A 20,406-nucleotide genomic window follows, 5' to 3' on the forward strand; every position below is an offset into this window, starting at 1 on the left:
GAATGGACTCATTTAACTTGAAAGGCTTAAAAATTGATGAGATGTTAAATGTAAACTAATTATAATGAACTTCTTCTCTAAGATTAAACTCGGCTGTTATATACATAAACTCCATGTTGATAGTGGAAAATGATGCATGTCTACCTTTAAGAAGGGGTGCTGTGCTGTCTCTCTATCCAACATTTGTCAACCACAAACAGGATTCAATATTTATCCTACACATAAATATTTGCTTAACACTGTTGTAAGCATATCTGATAACAGATGAGTACTGCTGTTGTTGTTACTTCACTTTCGAGATTTGTCCATCTGATAACATCAAGTCAGAAGAGAGAAGATTTATCCGAGACAAAACTATGATGAAGGTGAATCTAACGTTAATCTTAGATGACCTGCAGGGGAGGAGGAGATCATACCTTCTTTACAGGAAATATGCATGTTTCTGTACAGCTTACACTACACTGATGCAGTAGTAAGTCTTACGATATTTAGCCATATACACAAGTAGGCTTTCAAACCCTACCCTTGGTGTTATCGCCAAATCAAGTAATAGAAGAGAAGTCAATCTTATCAGCAGAATGAGACACAGGCTACTTAGAATGCAGTGCAGAGGTTAGCCTTCATGTTAGAGGAGCACTCTGGTTCAATTGGAGGAGCAGGGTTACAGAACCTACTCCGCTTTGACTCCGATATAGTGACGCGTGAGATTGCCACCGCAAGAGCATCCACAAAGCCGGAATCATCCTGCAACTCTGAATCAGTACCAAAATTTTCCAATGTTAAAGAGACATTTGCCGAATCAAATACGATCCTCGAATGATTAGGTGATCCGATCGAAGGGTGGTCAGTGTTGTATATAATCCATGGATGTCCTGAAACAAAACCATCCACTGATGAGATCATACATGATCAAGCAAGAAACGCAAGCAAGGAACACAATTTCTTAACATACTCAGGACTTCATCGGCCGTCATCCTTGCACAAGTGTCACGAGTTAGCATCCGACTGATTAGATCCCGTGCAAGCTCTGAGACTGAATCCCATGCAGCACTGTGGAAATTAAGTTCCACATTTTTTATTGCCTCAAAAACTGCTTCCAGTGAATCCCCTTGAAAGGGGAGAGACCCAATCAACAAAGCATGTAGGAGGACACCAGCACTCCAGATGTCTGCCTTCTCCGAGTAATGTCCTGACAGAACTTCAGGGGCAACATATGCCGGGCTCCCAGCGACACCAGATAGTCTCTGACCTGGCACCCATTGATCCAAGTAGAGGAAAAGGTATAGGAAAAAAAAATTCTCAAGCAATCAGCAGTTTGAGATTTTTTAATTGAATTAAACGAAACAAAAAAATAATAATAAATGAAATCAAGCTAAGCAAATATAGTCCATATGGTATATGGTTGTTACGACAATATGAATAATGATAAACAATCTAAAGCATAAGATGAAGATATACATGAAATAGACAACAGTGGAATGATCCATTCGTCATCCTACGTGATCATTGTGCTCATAGCACTTTTAACCATGCCACTTACTAAAATGGTAGAACTTTTAACCATGAAAACTCAGGTGTATGATGCATGTGCATTTCTCGTACATGCCACTTAACTAAAATGGTAGAACTTTTAACCATGAAAGTTCAGGCATATGATGCATGTTATTTCCAGCCATTCCATTATGTGATGCCAGGGAGTTTGCCATATTTTCTTAGAATTAAAAGTCAATCTCAGCCACTTAAGATTCATTGCACTTCCTGGTTACAGCATTGTTAAACTATCGGTAATCCAATACTAAACTTCTGGTAGACGTTGAACAAACTGGTGTAACCCAGTCAAACGCCTAAGAACCATCTACACATCTCTTTTAGTTTTTTTTTTTCTTCTTTTTTATGACAGGTCGCTCTACAGTGCATAAGATTATTCATCAACGGTATTATTGGTCATATGACTAAAATAAGGTAACGTTAGGTGAGAGATAAAGAAAATATTAGATGATTTCTAAAGAGAGGATCTTTACATTATGCTAACCAACAAGAGTTCCCAGACACTTTTTAACTTTTAATTTTTTATAACATTTGCCATATGATCATTATCAAATGACAGTCATTTGGTGCTTTTGCACTCTTCAAAGAAAGGAGAAAAAGCAGAATAATAAATGTCTTTAATTTCAATTCACCAAAAGGGGGAAAATATGTCTGTTTGGTACACTGCTATTTAAGAGACATTGGTTGTATACAGAAAGCCACCATGTACCTACTCGATACATGCTACTCGTTCTAATACTCAAAAATTTTCAGGTGGAGTAAGGACTGACAGCCTGATGAATGCAATATATGCCAAAGTGATATGCAGAAAATTAAGGTCTCAAACACTTTAGGTGTGTTGATAAAGACCAATCAACTCTATGATTATGAAGAAAGATGCTTATGTCGGAAGTGACTCAAAATATAGTCAAACTTGGGCTCAATCAACCAGACCAGTTCCTCATTAAACCAGTCCAAGTAACATGAGAAACCCTCGTGCGCCTCTCGCTTCCGCTGCTCTCCTCACCGTTTGGCACCCATCACACGCCTACAATGCACCACCCTCATGTCACCGCCAACAGCGCCCTCACCACCGTCACCCACAGCTCTCGCCGCCTGACTGTGGGCCCTCATTGCACTCGCTGCAATTGCCCGCCACAGTCCAAATCGCCCGCGTGCTGCTTGCCATAATCACCGCAGTCACCTGTGTGTTGCTCACAGCAACCACCCGCCGCCCGTGTGTTGCTTGCCCTCCACCTTCCCTCACTCCTATAAATGGAGCTTTAGGGAATGACAGAAAGGTGGAGAAAGAAGAGATGTAAGAGATCTCCCACTCTAGCCCAAATCCGACCAAGACGTCGAAACTTCTTCTCCGATGAGTCCTCCACTGGCCAGCCAATGTGCTCGCAACCGCAAAGAGGAGGAACAAGTTGACAGTTGACTCCGGTCAACTCTGGTCAAATCTTGGTCAACAGTGGTATTTATGTAATTTCTGTTACTTCCTGTTTGTGTTGTATTTGGACAAGTTTGTTTCAGTTTTGTCTGAGGGAGATCGTCATTGTGTTGTGACTCCCCTATCACTGTACGATTCAAGTTCTTTCTTGGGATTTTTTTCTTCTTCCCGTGGACATAGGAGAGATGTTTGTGTGGTAATCTGAATTACGTTAAATTGCTTGTGTTTGTCAAGTGTTTTGTCATCCGATTTTTTCGCCAACTCAATCTATATCTCGTGACTACGTAACCTACCAATTCTTCCCAACAGCTCATCAGTCTATCACAGAAAGCTTGTGGGCTCTATTTAGCCCACAGTAAACGGTGGGCTGCCTACTAAACCCTTCGGGTCTCCGTGCTGTTTTAGAATGATGTTGGTTTGTATAACAGGACATCAGGTCTCAATACTATAGTCACATCCACTAGAAGAATCTCACCATATTCTAACTTCCTCTACAAAGATCTCTGTGGTTTGAATCCGTTCCACAATATTAGCAAGTCCCGCAATCCACTGAGTATCTCTTTTCCTAAATCCCTCTCCTCTTTCACCAAGCCCATAATTCCATTAGGTCTCAGAAGATTTCGAATAATAGTTTTTTCCTATATCATTTAATTCTAGCAAGGTGGGGACTCAGATGCTTGAAGTGTGTTACCTATTGTAGGTGCAAAAGTGTCATGGAAGTTGAGAGCAACAGAACAGGATGACTACAACACACAAGCAACAAGACCAGCTTAAGTCATATGTGTTCTCTTCGACTATGCTGACACTCACTCTGTCCTAGAAAGCTGACATAAGTTGGTGGAATAGGTAATCTGCATAGAGAGAAAAAAGGGTTCTTAAGCATCAGAACTGATACATTAAAACTGAATTTTTGTACCTTTTGTATGTATGAAAATAATAATAATTCACTTTGTACTCATTTTCAACAGTTAAAACAGTAGAGTAAGAAAATTCAAGAATTCTGCAATGCCCAGAGTAGAAAGCAAGAATCCAGAGGGTGCTTAGTTGACAGAAAAACTTGATGAATCAACAACAATACATATTAATGTGTCAGCATAACAAGCAGGAATATGCAGGGTAAAAAGATGAAAAAAGATCTTAGTATAAATGAGAAAGGAAGGGAGAAGAGATCATCATGAAGTAAATGATGTTAGCTAATCCTTCATTTTCTATTTGGATAATTTAATAATTTTAAAAGAATCATACTAAAAGCATCTTATTTATGAGAGTAGACAAACACAAACATATCAGGGAACATAGTGAAGAGCAACCTAAAAAGGTGGTCCTTTTGTGTCTAAAAACAATGAGAGAATCTAAAACAGAAAGTAGAAACTATGGATAACAAACTAAAGGCTCATAGTCCGATTTTGGTGTTCAATTTGTCATCCACACTGCAAGCCATTATTTTACACTCTTTTGATAAAATTTTGACATTATTTTACAACTTAGTTGTCAATATGACATTATCCTTTAAAGTTCATACCGACAACACAAAATCAGACAAGGGAGAGAGCTAAAAGATTTGTTTATGGATCCGAGTATCTATTTTGGACGCCAATAATAATATTAGGCATGATAGTATTACAATATGATCATAGGTAGAAAATATCTACATTTGACACATTGAGATGCAACAAATTCTCTTTGGATCTATTCATGATCAAAATGCACACCTCAAATATCATGTGAATCTAGAAACGCATATCAAGAAGATAGATGATAAACAATTTTCACATGATGCATTGTAACTAGATATGTAGAAAAACTCACAAAAGAGAAAGCAGTCATCAGCACAGAAACAAGTATGAAAGAAGACGATAATAAGATACAACTGTAAGGGGAAGAAAACATCAGTTTTTACCATCAGTAACCCGCACAGCCAATCCAAAGTCAGCAAGCTTTATCTTCCCTGACCCCGTGAGCAGGATGTTCTCGGGCTTTATATCCCGGTGGACGACTCCCATCTCATGGCAATACTTGATAACCAAAACCAATTCTTTCAGCATCATCGCCACTCTCTGCTCCGAGAACTTCCCTTCCTTAATCATCTGATCCAAAACCCGCCCACCGGAGCACAGCTCCATCACCAAATGGAAACAGTCGGAGTCCTCAAACACCGATTTCAGCATCACGATACCCGGGTGGCCCGACAGGTGCTGCATGATCTCCACTTCACGATGTACAGTCTCCCCTCCGTTCTTGGGTAACGTCTTGCAGGCGAACTCCTCGCCGCTGGCCTTGCTCCGGCACAGCCTCACCGACCCGAACTTCCCCTGTCCGATCTCCCGTCCGAGAACGTACTCATGTTCCAGTTTCTTCTTCCGCCCTATCCGAGTGGCGGAGTCGATGCATCCCAGCTTTCTCTTCAAACCCCGCCCAGGTGTACCCGGCAACGAACACCCGATCGGCGGGGCGGTCATCACGACTCCCCCACCGCCGCCATTGCGAGATCCAACCTTTTCCATCTCCCGGCACTTCTTCTTGCACTTCTGGCCATCGGACAAGTTCGATTCGACGAAAGACGATGACTTAGTACCTTTCCTCTTCCTACGGAGCGATTCCATCGCTCTCCGCACCGATCCAACCGATTGCCACCAACAGCTACGCTGTCCGCGAGCTAATTCCACCAAAACCTACTCTTGCTTAGGCCCTACGAGGGCAGAAAACTAGAGACCAGATGAAAAATTAGCGGGCGCAGGTCGAGGAATCTGTTCTTCTTCTTCTTCCGCCCCATCGGACCCGGCGATCCGTGGACGCAAGCGGAATCGTGCCAAGGAAGCGGATCGCGAGAACTGGGAGAAGCCAAGAGAGGAAGTTAACAAACCATGGCGAGAGGGGCAAGGTGAAAACTTAGGCGCGCCATGGAGGAGGATGAGATGGGGGAAGCGATGCGGTGTTTGGAGTAGCGAAGGAAGGGGTGAGCCTATCGCCGTGGGTGGAACCGCCCTTGTTGCCTTCAAGAAAAAGCAACACGCGGGGGCACGACAAGAGAGAAGGATGGGGATCCCCTCCAGAATGTTTTTAAAACGAATCCTCTATTCCCTCATCTCAACCGCTCATCAAACGTGATCCACCCAACGTTAGTCAGGTTGGAGTTCTATCAACATACAATATTTGGAGAGGATCTATAGGTCAACGAGGGCCGACCGGGTTGTCGGTATGTGCTGGGCTCCGGGCTCTAATTCCAAGGACCGACGGTGACTAATCGTTGAAATCTGTCATCGGGCGGCGGAGATGGGTCGTCCTGTAGCGGATCCGGGCGCACGGGTGCGAGGAAACGCGGATCTCGAGGTGCAGGGAGAAGTCTAGTGTGCTTCGGTCTGCGGATTCCCTGACCCGTTGGGAGTTCCGACAGTTTGCCTTCGGAAGCGGACGATCCGGTAAGCTACCTGCTCTCCCGTTTCGGATGGATAAGCGTACGGGTAGGATCCGATAACGTTTAGACTCGATTTATGTTGCGTCGGTGGCACACCTAAGCAGAATCCAATTGTGGTCAAAGTCGTGTCACTCGTATTGGCTGAAGCGACTGCGTCAAAAGTCGTGCACCAGGTCCCTGATCACACGCCGTCCACGTCGACAAAAGCACATGTCTCAATGAACGAATCGGAATCACATCCCACGCACAAAGACCAGTAGGTGGAGATCACATGTCATCTTTTGGGCAAGAAGAACAATAATTCAACGTCTCTTCATCTAAAAGGAAGAACAAGGTGACATCGTCAAATAATTTTTGAGAAGGATGGATAAAGATTAATCCCATATAACAAAGTGAATTGAAATTAATATTATGTTATTTATTTCTGCTCAAACACAAATTTCTTTACAGACTTCTTTATATAGATTAAGATCATATCAAGATGGAAGGGTTCCTGTGCTCTGAGTGTGTTATGGCCTATAAGGCTTTCGATGGCGATGGGGGAGAAAGGTCTTTCTGTACTGTGACGGAGCCTGACGACTTTTCTCCTTCTGATGTGGGTTATTTGAACTCTTCCCCCTGGTGTAGCCCTCGTCGAGGATCTGCGGGCCGAGATAGAGACGGACGGGGCCACCGCCGCCGTAGAGGGAGGTCGTGTGCCACCAGGAGGCCGCGGAGGGCGGTGGGAGGGAGGGGTAAGCGGGGGAGAGAGAGGGGACGAAGTCGGCAACGATGGATCGCTGAGACGGGGAGAAGCGGCCATAGAAGAGGAGGTTGACGGTGTGATTGCCCTCGAGGAGACGGCCTCTGTGGTACTCCAGAACAAGGGGCTGCTGCTGCAATAGAACAGCAGCGGAATGCTGCAACATTAGCAGCAGGTGGGAGAACAGAGACGGAAAGTTGGCCATGTATGCTGCTTCTCTCTTCTATGGTGTGAGGACTACAGATGATCTCAGTCAGAGGATGAGACTGTCCAAATTGGAGACACTAAGAGTGGTACGTATAGGTACAAAAGATGAGCATGAGCAATCTATTCCGCTGTCATCAACTCAGAGGAACAGGAAAGATGAAGGCTCTAAGCCCTACAAGTGTCGTTTTTTTGACTTTGGTGGTTCAAAATTGATGCATGAGAGTGGTCTGGGGCGGTGGTGGAGCAGCGGCGGTGAGGGGTGGCGTTAGTGGAAGCCTCCCCCTTGACCTTCGCGTTTTAGTCAACGCCTAAATCCAAGGGCGCGCCATTATCGGAGCTCTCAGCGACCAGAAATCGTGTACGTGTGCAGACAGGATCTTGCGGCCGTCCGACAGGCCACGTGGTTCGTCCTGCCAGTGAATTGGGGCACGCGCTTCGCATGTCGGATTCAGTCAAAGGTGGCAGTTCTTCCAATAATTTACTTCGAACAAACGGAGTAGGAATGAAAAGAGTCCAAAATATGGACACTTTTACTAATAATATTGTAATTGCCAGATCTTTCTCTAAGGATATGGTGATCAGAATTACAAGTTTTTATCGAGATAGCCCAACAAAACCATGAAGCATGAAGTCGCTCTGATCCACTCCCACACCTACAAAGCACTTGATTTCCTGCGAGTGCATGTGTTCCTTCATGTGCTCTTCCTGCCATGGCCTCCAATGGCGTTCGATTACGGTCTGCATGTGTTCTTCCCATGTTCCGTGAGGTGCAAAGCTCCACCAAAGACAACTACTGCTATCGTCGTTGTGGACAAAACCTAATACATCATCTTAATGATTGTGTGATGTGATCTCGTTCAGAAGATGAGATTGAGACACACCCTCGTGGGTAGTCCGTGATAGTGAACTCTGATGTGGTTTTCTTCAGCAAATGCAGCCTCCACTGTGCAATTATATGGACTTCCATCTTCGTATGTTCCTATCATCACCCAATAATATATATAAATCCTTCCTGCTTTTAACATGGGGTTTTAGGTTTTCAAGAGTGACAACTGTAATGTGCCATTGGATGGGGACAAGAAGAATCTTGAAGACACACTGACATGGTTGGATTGCATGTGTTGCTTTCTCCTAGTTCATGTTGTGTACTCTCTCCAACTGTGCATTTGACTGCTGCTGCAGCTGCTCTCTGTATCAAAGAAAACCATCAAGCTCGAGGTGTTGCCATGTAGCAGATACCTTATTTGAGTTGGGTTGTGGTCTTCATCTACATCAGCATCAGGAATCAATAATCAAAGGAGCTCAAATCGTTGATCATATCCTCCTCAATGTTGATCCTTGCCCAATCTTTGTCTTCTTCTCTGTATTATACAATTGCAGAGGCCGATGTAAGGAAGGCCACCATGGTTTTGTGTGGCCACAGATCGCTTGGTTTTATTGCTTTGGTTTGTGGTCAGAAGACATGGGCGGCGGCTTCTGCTCTAAGAAGCAACAAGGATGATGATATCTGTTGACGCCCGAGCTTTTGTGCTGGCTGTCCTGATACATCATTGACAATTCTGCTCCAATGGTGGACAATATCTTAGCTAAAGATTGCCATGACAGTGATGTGGCTCCCCTCTGCCTACCGTCGACACTTATCTTCACAGATTGGAGAAGGGAAAGGCACCACCAGCTGCGTTCACCATGTTGAATGATGCCGCAGAGAGAGAAGACGAGGCAATTGTTTCGGTGAAGCAGAAGATGCGCCCCCATGCGGTGCTCATCCCGTACCCCACCGCAGGGCAGCTGAACCCCATGCTGCAGCTGGCGGAGCTGCTACAGTCCAGAGGCTTCTACATCACCTTCGTCAACACCGAGTTCAGCCGCCGGCAACTCCTGCGCACCGGCGGGCCAGGCGCGCTCAGCGGCAGCGAGACCTTCCGGTTCGTGACCATCGCGGACGGCGTGTCGCAGGCGGATCACCTAGGCCCGGATCGGCTGGTCGAGCTGTGGCTCTCGATACAGAAGAACTGTCCTGCCGCGCTTGCGGAGCTTCTGCTGGAGCTCAACGCCTCCTCCGACGTGCCCCGCATTACCTGCATCGTAGCCAACTACTTGATGACCTTCACACGAGCGGTGGCGGAGCAGATCGGCGTTCCCGAGTTGGTCTTCTGGACCACCAGTGCTTGTGGCCTCATGGCGTCCCTTCAGCTCGGGGAGCTCGTCAGAAGAGGATACATACCGTTCAAAGGTACTCGTCATCCTCACCGTTCCGACAAGCATATACGACGAACAATTGATTCTTTTCTCTGTGTTTGTGTAGATGAGATTTGCCTGACAAATGGATATTTGGACACTGCCATTGATTGGATTCCTGGAATGAAAGAGATGCGGCTCAGAGACCTCTCCAGCTTCATCAGAACGACGGATCACGACGACATCTTCCTCAAGACGGAGATGGAGGAAGTGGATTACGCGCTGAAAGCATGGGGTTTGATCCTCAACACATTCGAAGACATGGAAAGCGAGGTTTTGGATGCTCTGCAGGGGTTCTTCCCGCGGATTTACACGCTCGGTGCCGTCGGCTCACTCGTCGAACGGGTTGCGGGAGGAAGCCGAAGCACCTCACCGCGCTTGGGCTTTTGGCGAGAGGATCGCAGGTGCATGGACTGGCTCGACGCTCAACAGGATGCATCGGTGATCTACGTGAGTTTCGGAAGCCTCGCGGTCTTGACGGTCACGCAGCTGACGGAGTTTGCATGGGGCCTCGCCGACAGCAACCATCCCTTCCTGTGGGTCATTCGACCCGACATGGTCGAAGGCGGGGCCGCCACGTTGCCGGAAGAGTTCATCGAAGAAACAAAAGGGAGGAGCTTCTTCGCCGGCTGGTGTCGACAAGGAGAAGTGCTCGCCCACCCTTCCATCGCTGGCTTTCTGACGCACAGCGGCTGGAACTCCATGATGGAGAGCGTCGCCTGCGGCGTGCCGGTGATCTGCTGGCCAGGATTCGCGGAGCAGTACACGAATTGCCTGTATGCTTGCGAGCAGTGGGGATTCGGCATGGAGATCGACCAAGTCGTGAAGAGAGAGCAGGTCAAGGACGTCGTTGTGGAGCTGATGGAAGGAGAGAAGGGGAAGGAGATGAGGAAGAACGCCACCAAATGGAAAGAGATGGCAGCGCGAGCAACAGCGCAAGGTGGGAGCTCACATGGAAACCTGGAGAGATTGGTGAAGGACTTGAATCCTTAACACAATTGGATTAACATTGCAGTAATCTTCTTGTATGCTTCCTTTGTAGAGGTCATGAGAATTCTGTACATGTTTAAACTAAGCTGGTATATTTGACATGGTTTAGTGTCACAAGTTATCATTGGAATCTAAATGCTACAATGCAGATGACAAAGACAGCATAATATAATTCCATCACTAAATTTCCATCTGCTTAGAAAGAAATATTCAAGTATTTTTAGAAGAAACTTTGAAATGGCAAGTCAATATGTCCAGCATGCATCATCAAAATTCTGACTCATTGGTGGGAAGATCATGTACACAAGAAATTTAGAGATGCAATGAATGATTGCTCTACAAAAATAATAATTAGAGAGAAAAAAAATAAAGAAAGAGTTTGGAGTCGATTAGTGTTCATCACAGGGCACAAGAAGTAGTTTCACCACTGAATGTAGCTGCCCTGGAAATGTCTTTTTTATGCCAAAAAAAAAAGAAAAAAGACTTGGGATTTAAACCTTTGACACAATTTATTCAGTCCATTTGTTTTATTGTTCGTCGTGATCAGTTGATGAGCAGAAGTTATGCTGAAGGATGAGAATTGCCACCTTCAAGCATCCTGGTTATCATCAGAGTCTGCTCCAGGTGTGGAGAGTTGCTGAGGAGCTTGTGAGCCTGTTAGAATTCATGAGATAGGAAAAATGTTAGTAATCCAATTGATTTAGAAAATGACACAGTGCTTTTAGGTTGGAAATGTCACAGTAAATTAATCGATATCAAAAGTTACAAATATGACCAGGAATGCTAGCAATAATGGAGAAGCAGGCTTAATGTAGATGAAAACCAGGGGATATTGTTGATGAAACTATGTGAAGTGGTGTAGAGCATATATACAAATAACAGCTGAATTATTGCAAAAAGTACTCTTGTTTCTGCATGAAGTTTTGTGGTTGATACTACTTAAAACATGTCAATAACTATGTCATAACTTTTTTAATTGTTAGCTTATGAATCTGATCTGATGTGAGTTTTTAACAAGATTACAGGATAACTTCATATGTTTCTGCAGGTATTGGTGCTAAAGTTGTAAGAAAATATAACATAGATGGATTTTATATTACTGTCTTAAGATTTTTTGATACATATACAAGAATGATCACTTAGGTAAGTATTTTTTTTTTTTGTTCCTTCTTTCTGGAAGCACACACATAAATAATAATTTGTTATATAAAGAGGCAGCATTAATCATTTGGTTCATCCCAAAAAATGTCTTCCCAAACTGTGCTTTTATTTTGTGGAGAAGTTGCATCATTTACAATACCCTTTACATTCTATAGATCCAAATTCTCAAGCTGACTGTTCACACTGTGAAAAGAAACATAAGATCTTTCAAAAGAATAAATAAGAAAAGAACATATGAAGCCAGATGGGTAGCCTCTCAACTAGTGAAAATTCTGCAGTTTGTTGCTACGGGCATGTCAATCAATTTAGATGTTTCAAATTCTCAAGCTGATTGTTCACATTGTGAAAAGAAGCATAAGATCTTTCAAAAGAACAAAGAAGGAAAGAACACATGAAGCCAGATCAGTTGTTTCCCAATTAGTGAAAATCCTGCAGTTTTTTGCTGCTACAATCATGTCAATCAACTAGGATCTTTTAACTCAAGCTGATTTTTCACATTGTGAAAAGCAACATAAGATCTTTCAAAAGAATATATAAGAAAAGAACATATGAAGCCAGATGAGTAACTTCTCAACTAGTGAAAACACTGCAACTTGTTGCTACAATCATGTCAATCAAGTATGTCAAGTGTTTAAGGTATCAAAATCTCTTTGAAAAAAAGTAACTTTATTCTTACAAAAAAAGTCACAATGCAGAGATATAGAAGACAAAGTGTGGTACCTTCTGTAGTGTTCAGGGGTTGCCTTGCATGTGGTGGGGGCTGCAGTTGAAATGGATACTGCTGTGAAGATGAGGGGATGAAGGTCCCTTCCATGTGGGGTGCAGGATACTGCATGTAGTGTGAAGGAAAACCTGCCCTAGCAGTTTGCAAGTACCCTATTGGAGGGCAATGGTAGGGTGGATGTCCAACAGTTGGTGGTGAAGTTGGTCCATACAATTGTTGATGGTAGTAGGATGCCATTTGAGGGTTGTACACAGCAGTCTGTTTGCACAATCCATAAAAAAAAAGGGAACAAAAAAAGATAGCTTCTATCAATATATTTTATGCTATTATTCAACCAATTATGACTGACTGTATGAAAGAACAGACTTGGATATCAATATTCTGCAGTTGTTAGACTGTTTATGGTTGATTTTACTTTCAGATGAATACAAAATAAAAAATTGAACATACACAAGCTTTATATTGCTCAAGAAGACATGCTGGGGAAACATGGTTTATATTGAACTTGTATGATAACAGCTAGATTATATCCAAACAAGTTGGCATTGTGCTCTGTTTCTGGTAAATTTGGGTAGAATCTTTAGCAGTTTAACAAAGTTAAGTTGAGACTCTGAACTCTTGGATTTTCCATGCACTGATACAAGTTCTTTTGATATCATAGCCAAATCTGCATCAAAATGCAGCTCTCCAGTTTTAGCAGAAACAGAAACACAGAAGAAAGGAAGAAGCACTAACTTGTTGGTATACATACTCAGCTGGATAGGCCACATACCTGCACGGACACAGCAATAACCATTAGACTGAGATTAACATGTTGAAGACCATATGAACAGACCACATTGCATGAGAACTTGATGTATTTTGTGTGAATTAGGCTGCGGTTTTGGGAGGACAGAGACAGAAAGCCCTGCATTAGGGTTTGTATGTGGGCCAGCATCAATGTGTGCCAAACATGGGTCCCCGTGGATGGATGACAGGCATTAACTGCGCCTGAGACAAGCCACCACCACCACCTCACACTGTGCAGAGGAGGAGTTGCCACCAATCCATTCAATGGGCTCTCCAGGCGGTCCACATGCCTTGGATTGGTGCTGCAGATGGTGGGACTCACCCGAAGGGAGAAGGGTAAACAACTGGGGCTGGAGGAGCGGGGGCCACCTGGGCTGGCACTCTGCTGTATTGCCGGTACATGCTCCCTTCTGGGCTCCTCCCTGCGGACCAGATGATTAGAAGCAGCCAGCCATTAATGTAAGAGAAGGTTGCAGATTTAACCACATTTAAGTCAAATTTGCAGCTTAATCATGATTAATCAATGACAAACGATTCAGGCGCCTCCCATTTTGCCCAAGCATCATCAAGACCTATGCCTGCTTTGGATCAGCAAGCTGTCCCTTTGAGCTGGCATGTTAGTATTTTTTATCTGATGGAGGTATCTGCACCGGCCATTACCTTTCTCGGTTTAGATGATTTAGCTGATCGATATAAAGAAAGGAAGAAGAAGATGAAGAGCATAAAGTAAGAGATTAAGCCATCTACAAGTATATCCATCTTCTTTCTGTTGTCCAAGTGTTGTGGGAAATGCACAACGCATTATATCATACACACCTCGTGGTGGAGAGGGTCGCTGCCTCCCCAAAGCGGCAATGTTGCAGTTGGCTCGCCTGCCGTCGATCACCGGGTTGGGATCCACCACTGACCTCCTCGCCGACTCGGGGTCGCGGAAGGTCACCTGCCAATCCCAGGATATTGTAGCCTCGGATGTTAGAGTGGAAACGCATGAAGCAAAACGATACCAAGAACACACTGTCCTTCTCCACCTCTACGTTGGATAGCATGATGCAAGAGATCAATAAATAAGGTAGTAATGGATCATGATGAGATAGGGTACACAGAATGCGATAAATAACAGGAAAATATCAGTACTATATTACTGTTGATGGATCAAGGGATCAATAAGAGATGGACAAACCGACAAGCAAACAAAGAAACAAAGCTCACAGTAGAGAGAGAGAGAGAGAGAGAGAGAGAGAGAGAGCTCACGAAGCCATAGCCTTTGGATCGCCCGGTGATCTTGTCGGATATGATCACGGCCTCGAGGATTTCACCAAACTGCTCGAAGAAACGGCGGAGCTCCGCCGTGGGAGTCTCCCATGCCAATCCACCCACAAACACTTTGGTCAAGGTTGTGTCGCCAAACCTTGACCGATAGTGCGGGCTGGAAGTCGAAGGAGAAGAAGAGGAAGCCATACGCGCGGCTGTAAGACCGCCTCCTCTTCCCTTTATCTCGTGTTCTCTGTGCACGGGGAAATCAAGGAAGAGGTGACAGCCTCGATATGGCGAGCAGGAGGCTGAGTCTCATACGAAATATGGAAGGTTGACTATATGTTCTTATCTATCTTGCTTGCATACGGACGCAATCTTCCGTCTCCTTTTTGTGTACTCCTCCCTTCCTCTTCTTTGACCCTTAGAGTCATAGAAAGGAACGCTAAAGAGATATAGAGGAGGAGATGACGGTGGTGGTGATGGGGAAATCTAACAAGGCTGGGATGGTGAACCAACTGGTGCAAAGGACTTCCTCGCTGTATGAGAGTTTTGGATATCGGCTGACAGCTGCACGACCCCTCTCTCTCTCTCTCTCGATCCGTGTTACTGTCCTCCTTGTATAAGAGCGAGAGAGAGAGAGAGAGAGAGAGAGAGAGAGAGAGAGAGATGATGGCTGAAGGAAGTAAAACAATATTGAAAGAAACAAAGGCATGTTCAGCACTTGTTTTGTAGCTAAGGAAAGGGCGAAGGTGCATTAAAAGATCGGTGGCGAATTCCTGCTGTGCTGCAAGTGCTCCACATAGATGGAACAAAGGATGTGAGTCGTCCATGGCAACAGATGCTGCTGATTCGGTAGGGCGTGGCCCCCCCCACGCCGGTGTCCTCCATTTGATTATTAGCTTGCTTGCCCTCACTGCCCTTTCTCATGTCACTCTTCTTCTATCTCCTTGTGGAACTCCTTGTTTCTTTGGAGACAAGCAACTGGGTGACGGCACGCAGAAAACTGTGGGTGCTGGTCATCACCTTAGGTTAAACCTCTCGTTACGAGCTTAGCAGGTGTTCATCTTTGGAGGAGGAGGATGATGAGTTCTCGACCAGAGAGAGAGAGAGAGAGAGAGAGGGGCCCAACTCCAGCTGAAACAGGGTGTGCCGATGGGTCTCCCACTCAGATATCCGCCTGTCATCAAAGCTTTCCACCTCCGTCCACCGGTATACACGCCTGCTGTCGCTATCCAGCCTCGCACGTGCTCGCTTGCACGTGCATAAGCTTCATCGTGGAAGAGGAAGAAGCATCTGATGACAGGTAATGCGCCACGGAGAAGACGACCTCTCATCCGTGAACATCGATGGTGGTAACATTGTTTAATGGGTAGATCAGATCAGTCGATGCACAGCACCTCCACGAACCTTAATCTCCTTTTCTTTTTTGCTGCACTGTGATGATATCAACCTTTCTGCTAGCCATAATCCACCACCAACTAAGACCTCCTCTTTGCCAGCTTGAATGATGATGATGGGTTGGGGTTGGTCAAACATTTTCATATTGCTTTCTGGGCAGTGCTTTGTTGGTCTCTCTCTCTCTCTCTCTCTCTCTCTCTCTCTCTCTCTCTTTCTCTCTCTCTGCATTTGAGTTAAAAGGTTTAGTCAACTCCAAGTCCTGAACCTAAAAACATTGATGTGTGTTGCAAGTAAAGATTATACAAAGCATATACTAACTAAAGATGAGATGACATGAGTTTCCATTTTACTTGGAATATGCTTTCTATAAGTATATGTATACATTGTATATGCTTTATATATATATATATATATATATATATATATATATATATATATATATATATATATATATATATATATATATATATATATATATATATATATATATATATATATATATATATATATATATAAACTAATATTAAAGTTATAATATATAACTAATAAAAAATATATATTACTAATAAAGTATATATATTACTAATAAATCTCCTTTAGTCATGATAAGTTAGAAAAAAAAATATATTACTAATAAAATCAAATTTTATATGTTTATGTTTCCTTATTGCATTTAGTTATAATATATAACAAACAAAAACTCATTATCTCTCATTTGGAAGAGAAACAAGATAATCAAATTATGATTGACCCATAAATGATTCTTGGACTCATCAATATAACAAAAAAAAAAGGGAGATTATGTTGTTCAAATTATTAATGTCTTGGAGCTATCGAAGTGGGAATAATCAAACTAGACTAACATTATCGAATATATGTGAAAAGGTACAACTACATGGGCTACAACTTCACATGTATGTCTCCCTTAATAAGAGGAGATATAATTTATGAGAAGACCCACTCTATGATAAAAGCAATTATTTGATACTGACCACATTGGCTTTATAGATAGATTGTGAGAGTCATGTCAAAATTATTTTTCATGATTTTAAATCAATAACATATTCAAAGAAAACATGTCTCCTCACTTGTTCTCTTAAAAAAAAATAATAATTAAAAATTTAAATATATTTAGCACGTGTAAAGTCAAAAATATTAACCTTTTTACGTATTATATATGAATAATAGAATGATTCATTTTTCTTTTATTGATAATTATTATATAAGGTTACAATTAAGTTGACTCTTTATAAGCAAGTCGGATTTGATATCTAAGTGGGCCACATTTATAAGAAGTGCTTCAAATTGGGCTTATCATCCTTAACGAGCAATGTTGATAATATGAATAGTATTCGAAAGGCTTATATTTGAGAAGAATATCAATGCAATCAACTTGACATTACTTGGGCATATTGCTATATCTTAAGCATAGCAACTACACTTGTGGTAGGATTGGGTTGGGTTGATAGCCACTGTCGTAGGTTGTGAGATTAACTCTTTGGAGTGTAGGCCGACCTAATGTTTCTTTAGGTGGTGGATGATAAATCATCACATATTAAATTGGATTAGGAAATCCATTAATTAAGGTAGGGTTTTAAATCGATAGGGATAAAGACCAAAAAATGAAGTGTATAATAATAATAATAATAATAATAATAATAATAATAATAATAATAATAATGCTCATTATCATCATCTTACAATTGTTATGGATAAATTTTCGAGATTCCTTTCTTTGATGTGATTTAACATTAAAAACTAAACTCACAAAAAAAAATGCTATGTTTTTTTTTCTAATTGTACAATCATATAAATATAACCATAATGTATAAAGCATTAGGCAACATCAAGGAAACCACCATGGGCTTCAAGAAAAGAAGAGTGTGTTGAGGAGGCATAACGAGCTATATATCGTTGTCTTCCATTAAAGAATTATGGACCTAACAAATCATCATCCTTATCACTTTATCAAATCTATAATAATTTTCTCATCTTATGTTGATAGCTCCACTTTGTTTTTACTTTTGACAAGTCATGAGAATATATATATATATATATAAAGCATAATCTACATATTTTTGGCTTCACTGAAACTTTGTTTTGACAAGTGCCAACTCATATGAGGAGGTTTCTCTCACATCAGATGAGGGCTCAAAGGCAGGCTAAGATGAAATATGAGGTGGTAGATAGATGATGGAATAGTCGAGCAGGAATCAAATTAATTATGAGAGAGGGACCCTTTAAATCTTCTTAGTATGAAAGCCAATGATGCATTCTTTTGGTGTGATCTATGCCATCTAACAAGGCTTATTATATGCCATGCTTTCAGGTTCTTTGTCAAACTAGATTGTGAGTGGGGTGGGCTCATCCTGTTTGATTACATTCCATCAAAAGAATGATTAAAGATCTGGTTAGAGAAAGAAGAAGATATCCAACATCTATCTATTAGCTGTATCTTTGACTCCTTGAATTTAACACAAAATCTTCCACTTGTCTTTTTTTTTTTATCATCATCATCCAGTCAATGACAACAACAAAAAAAAAAGTAGAGAGAGAGAGAGAGAGAGTTTGACCACAATAGGGTTTATTAAAGTGAAGCTGTTTTTTTTCACTTGCCATTATAACATTTGATGCAGTCGAAAATTTATTTTTTATATATGTATATTTTATAGTATTTTTTTAGTTAATTATGATTTTTAGTATTATTATATAATATAATAACCTAGTGCAAAATTAATATAATGAATCGACTAACTCAAAAAATGACGGATCGAAGAAAAAGATTTAGAGTTTAAGATTTAGAAACGTAGTCGATTCTCAAGTCTAAAAATAATATAAGAATCAAACAAAAAAAAAGAATATTGTTAGAAATTTTTTAAAATTTATTTTCATATTAAATAAATAAACTTAAATTAAAAAAATTACATATAAAGAATAATTTAGTTAAATCAAGTAAGAATAATAGTAATAATGATTCTTATCTTAGGTTATACTTCAGATTTTATTATATTGAGAATTACAACGTAACATCAAAAGACTATTATTAGTGTTGGATACTAAATAACCATAAGATATGAAGCACAGACCACAAGAACATAACTCCACAAATAATAAATATGATGTCTTCAGTGCTTACCCCCAATTCATGAATGCATTAATTGTCTTCCAAACCAGAATCTGAGGTGACAAATTTCCTTCATTGGATTCCAAGAGCTCCAATGGATCATTCGAAGTACCACCGGTGACAGCAGTCAGTCGGTGGGTGGCCTCACTTCCACTTGCTAGTAGTTTACGCTGTGGTGGGCTCATCCCTCCCCTCCTTCTTCCTCTTCCTGTTCGGTCTTTTCATAGGTTTGTACCATATTATTTGTAATTACGGATCATAAATACAATGAGGGATTCTTCAGGCGATCAGATTTGCAATCAAACAAAAGCAATTTCTTCTCCATGTTCAATAATTCCTCGGATTTGAATGGATACTGTGAACCTAAATGTGATCTGTGAGTTGTAAGCCAAGACGTCACCACAGCCGAGAGCGTGGACGGTCAAAATGACGTTGACCTGATTGGGCTTGATTGGAGCAGAGACGGGTCAAAGTCGCCGATGTTGACGCACGATTGACCGCATCGCGTGACTTTTTTTTTTTTTTTTCTTTTGTCTTTATTTAATGCCCCTTTTATTTTACAGGCTTATAATTAAAAATCGTCTTCATTGCTAACATTGGTCAATTTTGCTGTGCGTGATTTGTGCCTTTTTCCATGCGCCCGTCCGCTTTTTTAGGGTATACATATATGTAGTATATGATCGAGAGAAAATAATAGTGATAATGATGATAATATTAATTGTGATTTGGTTTTGTTTAAGAGGTTTTGGTTAATTGATTCGGATTGATGTGATGGGGAGTTTCTGTTGTCTGCACCCAAAAGAGAAAAAAAGAAATCATATTAGAAGTATTGAAGAAATAGAAAAACCCTCTCCGGCATGATGAACTCGGTGGAGTTTACTGCCGGAAGAAAGCCCACCGCCTCGAGCAACCAAACAGGTAGTTGATGGGTAAGTGGCTACGCTCTCTCTCTCTCTCTCTCTCTCTGGGGTTCTCGAGTGGAAATAAGCAACTAAAGATGTGGGCCCCGCTTCGTTTCCCCAATTGTCACATGGGTATGAGTTCGAGTGACGCTGATGGGTCAGTGGCTACGCTCTCTCTCTCTCTCTCTCTCTCTCTCTCTGGGGTTCTGGAGTGGAAATAAGCAACCAAAGATGTGGGCCCCGCTTTCGTTTCCCCGGATGCACACCCGGGGGTGGGCCCCGCTTCGTTTTCCCAATTGTCACATGGGTATGAGTTCGAGTGACGCTGATGGGTCAGTGGCTACGCTCTCTCTCTCTCTCTGGCGTTCTCGAGTGGAAATAACAACCAAAGATGTGGGCCCCGCTTTCGTTTCCCCTCGGATGCCACGGTAGTGGCCCCGGGGGGGGGAGGGGAGGGGTTATACTGACGTGTCAAAGAGCAA

The 20,406-nt window shown here is 42.2% G+C and overlaps 3 protein-coding genes across 4 annotated transcripts; 1 reads left to right on the forward strand and 2 right to left on the reverse strand.

Annotated features, from left to right (window-relative positions):
* Positions 1-355: 355 nt before the first annotated feature.
* On the reverse strand, positions 356-5,961 carry LOC135585132 (serine/threonine-protein kinase PEPKR2-like). The gene is made up of 3 exons (XM_065122072.1): positions 4,881-5,961; positions 953-1,249; positions 356-872 (listed from the first exon to the last, which is right to left on the reverse strand). The coding sequence occupies exons 1-3, from the start codon at positions 5,581-5,583 to the stop codon at positions 595-597; spliced, it is 1,278 nt and encodes a 425-aa protein (XP_064978144.1). The 5' UTR covers positions 5,584-5,961; the 3' UTR covers positions 356-594.
* A 2,806-nt stretch (positions 5,962-8,767) lies between these two features.
* On the forward strand, positions 8,768-10,689 carry LOC135619767 (7-deoxyloganetin glucosyltransferase-like). Its single transcript, XM_065122073.1, has 2 exons — positions 8,768-9,577; positions 9,650-10,689. Exons 1-2 carry the CDS (start codon positions 9,031-9,033, stop codon positions 10,573-10,575), a joined length of 1,473 nt encoding a protein of 490 aa, XP_064978145.1. The 5' UTR covers positions 8,768-9,030; the 3' UTR covers positions 10,576-10,689.
* A 183-nt stretch (positions 10,690-10,872) lies between these two features.
* LOC135619768 (uncharacterized) lies at positions 10,873-15,532 on the reverse strand. Of its 2 annotated transcripts, none has more exons than XM_065122074.1 (6): positions 14,498-15,532; positions 14,063-14,276; positions 13,569-13,668; positions 13,193-13,229; positions 12,454-12,715; positions 10,873-11,226 (listed from the first exon to the last, which is right to left on the reverse strand). In XM_065122074.1, exons 1-6 carry the CDS (start codon positions 14,702-14,704, stop codon positions 11,162-11,164), a joined length of 885 nt encoding a protein of 294 aa, XP_064978146.1. In that variant the 5' UTR covers positions 14,705-15,532; the 3' UTR covers positions 10,873-11,161. The 2 variants fall into 2 exon arrangements, with proteins under 2 accessions (XP_064978146.1, XP_064978147.1); XM_065122075.1 differs by having other exon boundaries at positions 14,063-14,186; positions 14,498-15,426.
* Positions 15,533-20,406: the final 4,874 nt, after the last annotated feature.

Source organism: Musa acuminata, chromosome BXJ2-8 (assembly GCF_036884655.1).
Source record: "Musa acuminata AAA Group cultivar baxijiao chromosome BXJ2-8, Cavendish_Baxijiao_AAA, whole genome shotgun sequence".
Classification (NCBI taxonomy): Eukaryota; Viridiplantae; Streptophyta; class Magnoliopsida; order Zingiberales; family Musaceae; genus Musa; species Musa acuminata.